The 7,485-nt window shown below is 47.9% G+C and overlaps 1 protein-coding gene across 1 annotated transcript; it reads right to left on the reverse strand.

The window, feature by feature from the left end:
* Positions 1-566: 566 nt before the first annotated feature.
* LOC125583267 lies at positions 567-2,181 on the reverse strand. The gene is made up of 3 exons (XM_048749899.1): positions 1,708-2,181; positions 1,305-1,609; positions 567-1,152 (listed from the first exon to the last, which is right to left on the reverse strand). The coding sequence occupies exons 1-3, from the start codon at positions 2,179-2,181 to the stop codon at positions 567-569; spliced, it is 1,365 nt and encodes a 454-aa protein (XP_048605856.1).
* Between the last annotated feature and the right edge of the window lie 5,304 nt (positions 2,182-7,485).

Consider the following 7,485-nt stretch of genomic DNA (forward strand, 5'->3'; position numbering starts at 1 on the left):
TCCAAGGAGTTCCCATGATAACATTGTAGATTGCTGGGTTATCGACTACCGCGAAGTCAATGATTTTCGTAACCTCTTTAGCCATCACTGGGAGTTTGATTGATCTGAGGGTCATTGACGTTGCACCTGAGAAACCGGTGAGAGGTTTTGGTTACGGGACGACTTCTTCGAGTTCGATGTTCATCCTCCGAAGGGTATCGCGGAAGATGACGTTGACTGTGCTTCCTGTGTCGATAAGGATCCTTCCCACTTCCAGGTCTCGGATTACCTGATCGATAACCAATGGGTCGCAGTGAGGTTTGTCGATTCCGATGGTTTTCCTCTCTTCGAAGACGATCGTATCGTTAGGGGCGCCGTCGGTTGGGGACCGAGCCAGCCAGCTTGAACTCGTCTCAGCCTTCCGTCAATAAGCTTTGATCGACGAGATCGAATCGCGATAGAATTGCGATCCCCCGATGATCATGCTCACCCTTCGACGGTTGATGTTGTTTCCTCGGTCATCCTACCTCCTTCCGCGTTTCTCGCCCGTCTGATTTTCGCGGGTGTTATTTTTGGGGGACTCTTTATCAGTTTTGAGAGTGCGATCGGAATCCAGGAGAAGGTCTTTTATGCCTGTGACCTTCAAAATTTCGCCGGCGAGGAGCTTCGCAGCAAGCCTTTTCCCCGAGAACCTTGCAGTTCATAGTGGAATGACCTCTGGTCTGGTGGAACTCGCAGTAGAAATTATCCTTGAACTGGTTCCCAGTCCAGGTATTTCCGGAAGTCTTTCCCTGTTCGGAGTTGATAGCGTAATTATGCTCGCCCTGGAGATCTTCTCCCTCGTGGTGGACATACCTGTCGTTGCGAGGGTTTTTCCTTCTCGCGGACGTCTTCTGCGGGTTGTACTTCTGGGAGAGGACTTTCATCTCTTCTTCCATCATGATGAAGTCCGTTGCCTTGTGAAGAGCGTCCTGGATTGTTTTCGGTTTTTCAAGGGATATCCATTGCCGGAGTTTTGACCTGTACCAGAGAGTTTTCCGCAAAGCGTCGACTGCCACTTTGTCGCTGATTCCAGTGACTCTTGCCATTACCAGCTTGAACCTGTTCATGAATTCGCGGAGTGGTTCGTCTTCTCTTTGAGATAGACTCCAAAGGTCGACGTCTGAGGTTTCCCTGTCCATGAACATAGAATACTGTTTGAGAAACTCCGAGGCGAGCTGACGGAAACTTCCAATGGAGTTTCGTTTCAGACGAAGAGGAGGCAGTAGCCAGCGTCTCGTTCGCGTTCCTTGAGTTTGCACCTTCCCATCGCGATCTGGAAAGACTGCCGATGCGCCTTTGGGTCGGTGGTGCCATCGTAGACGGGAATTTTGATCTTCCCAGGATCTGAGATGTTAGTTTCCGTGATCCGGGCAGTGAACGGAGTTTTCCGTGCTTCCTCGAGAAGTCTGTCGATCTCGGGTTCAGCGCTTGTCGCGTTGTGAATCTGCGACTTTACCGCCTTGACTTCTGCCGCATTTTTTGCGATGTACTCGCGGAGATCATGGATCTCATCAGAATTTCTAGCAGCCTTGCGAACCTGTTGGCGTTGACTGCGGTGGATCCGAGCCTGATTCTCGGCCAGTTCTTCCTGCTCTACCCAATAGAGATTTTCTTCTTCCTATGTCACGGGCTTTTCGAACGATGCATCCTGCCGAGGGGACTGGCTTCGTGTTCTCTCAGATGGACATCGACACCTCCGGCCGAGTGATCGGACTGGTCGCTTATGTCCAGATCGATCCGCTCGAAATCGCCTCCTTCGTTGCTCCCGGCGGGAGGTGGAAGATTCTCCGCGGTCGGTTGTGCGCCTGGCGGGACTGTTTCGTCAGGGTTCTGACCTGAAGAATCCTTATCTGCCCGTGTGGCCCGATCGCTCGGAGTCTCGAAATCGAGTCTTCTTCCGCTGCGGGCTCTTGTGGCCCCGTGCGGGTTTTTACTCTTGGCCTTCACCGTTAAGGTTTTCACCTGTTTTGCGAGAGAGGCCACGAGCTTTTCTTGTTCGTCCGACTTTTTCTGAGCGGAGGCGAACATTTCTTTCATCTGGTCCAGTATCACGGCGTTCGTAGTGACCGTGGATACGTTTCCAGCTGGAGTTCTTTCAGCGTTGGCATTGATGGATGTCCCGTCGTGCGTTTGCTTGTCTTTGTCAGCGTCGATCGTCATACCTTACTGAGCGTGCGCGGTTGCGTTAGAGTTAGATCCGTACCCTCCCCCCCTCCTTCTAGCGCCAAACTGTGGGAACCAGAATTCACACCGTCGAGATTTGTTAATCGGAGGAAAGCCAAGCTAACCTAGCCTTCCCTGAAGGTCTCAGTTATCTGCTGGGCCACGCACAACACAATCAATATGAAAGAGTCGAAAGTAATAAATCGTAAAAGAGCGAAAAGAGAACAAAGAGGTCTTATTTCCGAATTCGCGTTTGAGCGTGAACAACAGGTAAGATCCTAGGCCACGAGAGCTGTCGGTACGTTCGCTAGTCTAGCCACCTAGGTTCTAACCTAGTCGAGTCGCAGCTCGATAGTTAAAACGGAAAAATGCCTAAATTGCTCTAAGTAATAAGTTTGCTCTGAGAAAGCTCTCTCTTGCTCCTCGCCTTAAGCCCTCCTTATATACTCTCTCTAGGTCGGTTTGCACCTTTTCCTGGGCCGGATTCATCGCGAGACGGGCTTTTCCATTTTTCGTCACCCTTCATGATTATCTTCGGAAACTTGGCATTTATCTTTTCCTACGAATAAAAAATAGACCGTCATATCAGCCTTAGGCTCAATCCTGTTCTAAAATCGTAAGTGAGCCATTTAGCCGCGGTTCAGGCCCCTTTTGGGCCGTTTTGGGAATTAAACATTTTTACGATTTTTCCTAAGAAACAGCTGTTGGTTTTTCCGAAAGGATTCCAATTCTCCGTATAGTTAAGGCAACTGGTGTTCAAGCTAACCATAGCCGTTTTATACGGCATGCTGGAATCCATTTCGACGACCAAGTTTTTATAACTTTTCCTAAAGTCTTTCTTTGATGATCCTGAGCGAGATGAGACATGGGTATTGCGTCCAAGGGCCCGAGGATTGTGTTACGGCAACTTAGACGAGGATGGACGGTTTCGGGACAGGAGGTCGGTCCTCGCCCATGGGCGAGGTGACCTCGGTCCGGGTCATCCTCGCCCATGGGCGAGGTAACCTCGGCGCGGGTTTTCCTCGCCCATGGGCGAGGTGACCTCAGCGCGGGTCGTCTTCGTCCATGGGCGAGGTGACCTCGGCGCGGGTCATCCTCGCCCATGGGCGAGGTGACCTCGGCGAGGGTCGTCCTCGCCCATGGGCGAGGTGACCTCGGTCCGGGTCGTCCTCGCCCATGGGCGAGGTGACCTCGGCGTGGGTCGTCCTCGCCCATGGGCGAGGTAACCTCGGTGCGGGATGAGACATGGGCCCGAGGATTTTGTTACGGTAACTTAGACGAGGATGCACGGTCTCGGGACAGGAGGTCGGTCCTCGCCCATGGGCCAGGTGACCTCGGTGCGGGTCATCCTCGCCCATGGGCGAGGTAACCTCGGCGCGGGTCGTCCTCGCCAATGGGCGAGGTGACCTCGGCGCGGGTCGCCTCGCTCATGGGCGAGGTGACCTCGGCGCGGGTCGTCCTCCCCATGGGCTAGTTGACCTCGGCGCGGGTCGTCCTCGCCCTTGGGCGAGGTGACCTCGGCGCGGGTCGTCCTTGCCCATGGGGGAGGTGACCTCGGTGCGGGTCGTCCTCGCCCAGGAGGTCGTCCTCGCCCAGGGGCGAGGTGGCCTCGGTTGAGACGGTCCTAGCTTACGATCGAGACCTCATCAAGACTGATCCTCTTCTCGACATTCCTCGGTTCGCATCCGCGAAAAACTGTATTTTACTTGATTAACCGTTTTCCAGGAATGTCTAGTTTTCAAGGATCGATCGAGAGTTGGTTTTCCGGGAACTTTCAGGCATTGATTCCGTCGTGACCGGTTTTGACCCCAACATTCAATAGAGAAGAATTCAAAACTCCTTGAGATGATACTTATATCTTCTATAGTTTCAACCATAGCTGGCCATTCTTCCAAGTTATGGATCAATTTTACGAGCTGAGCACAATCAGATTCAAAACATACCGAGGTGTGTCCATCTCCAAGCATCTTCTTCATGGCCCATATCAGTCCTTCCGCCTCCGTGATGGACTATGGATTTGACCCATTTTCATCCATAGTTTATAGGTGTTTTTACTAATAATTATTATATTATAGAGTCTATTTATTATATATATAAAATCAGGAGTGTTTTGGAGAAAAATGATGATTTTGGAGCATTTTGGAGATATTTGGAGAAAGCACCCGAGATGACCATCGAGCTCGACCATCGGTCGACATTGGAGAGAAACAATCGATCGATACTTTTATTGTTTTACTATTTTCACAGCAAGAGTTTTAGGATTTTGATAGATTGGAGAGAAGATCCAATTGGATCTTCATTAATATCTATTTACTATTCTAATGAAGTTTTCATACTTAATTGCTGTTATGAATTGCTTAGCCATGTCTGAGTAGTTCCACTGTTAGATTTTAGGGTTTAAATAGGTTAGGAGGGATTAGCCCCAACTATAGATTGCTGAGTTGTGATAATCATCTTTAGGATTGTTCATTAATGCATGTGTCTAGATTAGCTACCTAGAACCTGCCCTTGGATTGATTGATAAAAGCGAGAGCTTTATTCTCATCCTGAAAACATTCTAATATTGAACTATGTTTCTTGCTATGAGCAAGGCGAGAGCTGATCTAGTGAGCTTAGTAAGCCATTATTCAACCTGCGCATAAAGCTTGACTAGAGCGCGTCGATCGATATCACACTTGAATAATCGATCGATGGTGCAAAAGGTGTATCGATCGATATCCCTATAGGATTATCGATCAACACTTTCTATTGATCAAAATACGACAGTTGAGATCATTAAATCTCGTTAATAGACAAGTCAATACATGCGAGAGCTGATTGACTTGTTGATCAAAGTAGTTGAGCTTTACATTATCATGCATGCAACTCATTAGGCATCTGCAGGATTATAATCCCAATTTTCCTGAATAAAAACCCTAAGTCTAGCTATTTATTTTTAAGCACCAAAACCTAAACCAAGCTATTGAACAAACTCTTGTTCAATATAAAACTGCAATTTACATTTAAAAATCTCTATAACCATCTTGCTTAACAAATCACATTAGATTTCTTAGGTTCCCTAGTTCCCTGTGAATTCGATCCCTAAGTACTACAACTCGACCTCGTATTTGAGAGAGTATAAATCACTCCTTACGGTAATTTGGATGGTATCAAATTTGGCGCCGTTGCCGGGGAGCATTGATCGCCTATTTGTTTAATGTTTTTTAAGTTTCCGAAATAAAATTATTTCTTGGATTTTCAGGTACATGCCCAGCAGTACCAGAAGCAACAAGGAAACTCAACTGCTATTCTCACCAGATCCTGCAAGTTTGGAACGTGCGCTCCTCATCGACCGACAACAACACTCGTGTGTCGCTCGATTCTGCTCAACCACCGTCGACTCAGACACCAGTCCCGTTGACCGATACTCGCTCACCACTGTCGACCGACAACACTCACCTTCCGTCGACCGATATCTTTCATCCGACATCGATTGACATTCCATCCCGGACATCGATCGATACTGAGCCGCGAGACATGGTTGCGCCTTTGATACTCGTACGCGATAACAATGGAGACCTGCATGACCAGGAGGGTCATCTGCGTAATGCAGTAGGTCAGAGGATAGATGCTCAGGGGGCTACAATCTCTGAGCCTGATGCTACTGCTACAGGTACTACTTTACCTGTAGATGAGGCTGTGCAACCCAAAACGTTGGCTGACCACAACCGTCCAGATCGATACTACACCAACAGACCAGCCATCCTTCCTCCCACTATTGAGAGGGATTTTGAGTTGAAAGCGCAGTACTACACACTTGTGGGACAGCTACCCTACCATGGATTATCCCACGAGTATCCTATGGACCATCTGGAGAGGTTCAAGGATCTGATTTCTGCTATTAGAGTCGAGGGAGTCTCTGAGGACTACCTGTTATGCAAGCTCTTCAGGTATTCACTTGTTGGAGAAGCTCTGCATTGGCTCAAGCAGTTGCAACCAGGATCTCTTAAATCCTGGAGCGACCTCAAGAATGCATTCTTATGAAATTTCTTTGATGAAGCACGTGCTGAAGACTTGAGGAGCAAGATATCTACATTCACTCATGAGCCTGCAGAATCATTCAGAGGCTCTTGGATCAGATTCAAGTCTTACCACAGAGACTGTCCACACCACGGATTTAATGAAGTACAACTGCTCAGTTCTTTCTACAGAGGCATCGCGGTGCAGTACCAGATGGCTCTTGATGCTTCCAACAATGGAAACTTCAACACCAGGAATCCAGAGGAGGCAGTCAAGGTTATTAAAAACCTAGCATCCAGCAACAGCACCAAGAACAATGATTTTGAGAGGAAAAGATCTGCCACCATCCTTCGGAATGATCAGATGGATGAGGTGAAGGCAAAGCTGGATAGTGTTCACAAGCTTCTCAGGAAGCAGATTGGCTTTGTTAAAGATGCAGAAGCTGTAGAGGGTAGAGCAGACGAAGAAGAGGTGAACTACATTGGTGGAACTGGATTCCAAGGTTCTGGAAACCAGGGTGGAAACAGAAACTCCTATGGAAATATGAGTAATTTCAACCAAAATTCACAGTACCAGAAACCCTACAACAACAGCTACATCAACAACAGGAATTATGGAAGTTCCTACTACCAGAAGCCACCGCCGCCTACTCAAGAGAGAAAGATTGAAGAGATGGTTGATAGGGTTCTTGAGGCACAGCAGCGAATGACAGTGGACTTCAATGGGAAGATAGATTCTGTCTACACCAACCTGAACACAATGTCTGAGACTTTGAGCACTCATGTGAAGAAGATGGAGATGCAGGTTGTGCAGACAGGAGATGCTGTTAAGAGGCAGGAAGCCTCAACAGGAGGAGTAGGTGATGATGTGATGAAACACCATGTGAATGCCATCATTGAGGATGACTTTTGGCAAGTGGTGAAGGAAGAGAGGCTGCAAGAAGGAGATTTCGAGGTAGAAAGTTTGATGAGTTTCGGCGGATCGCAATGTTGTCGATCGACGCCAGACCTCGAACATCGATCGACATACACCAGTTCAAATTGATCGACAGAAACTCCAAAGCATCGATCGACGATGCCTACAGGGTCAACCGCGTCTTGCAATGCCGTGAAGATTCTAACTCACAAGGAGTTCACAGCAAAGGTTTTAGGATTTTGATAGATTGCAGAGAAGATCCAAAGTTATAATTTGTGATTGGAACTTCATTAATATCTATTTACTATTCTAATGAAGTTTTCATACTTAACTGCTGTTATGAATTGCTTAGTCATGTCTGAGTAGTTCTATTGTTAGATTTTTGGG

The sequence above is a fragment of the Brassica napus genome, chromosome C3 (assembly GCF_020379485.1).
Source record: "Brassica napus cultivar Da-Ae chromosome C3, Da-Ae, whole genome shotgun sequence".
NCBI lineage: Eukaryota > Viridiplantae > Streptophyta > Magnoliopsida > Brassicales > Brassicaceae > Brassica > Brassica napus.

Bases quoted from the DNA above. Each gene is read 5' to 3' on its own strand.
- LOC125583267 (XM_048749899.1), bottom strand. From the start codon at position 2,181: ATGACGATCGACGCTGACAAAGACAAGCAAACGCACGACGGGACATCC. The intron at 1,610-1,707 runs GTCCATCTGAGA...TGGGTAGAGCAG, and splicing joins ACTCGGCCGGAGGTGTCGAT to GAAGAACTGGCCGAGAATCA. The intron at 1,153-1,304 runs GTCTTTCCAGAT...GTTCATGGACAG, and splicing joins GACCCAAAGGCGCATCGGCA to GGAAACCTCAGACGTCGACC.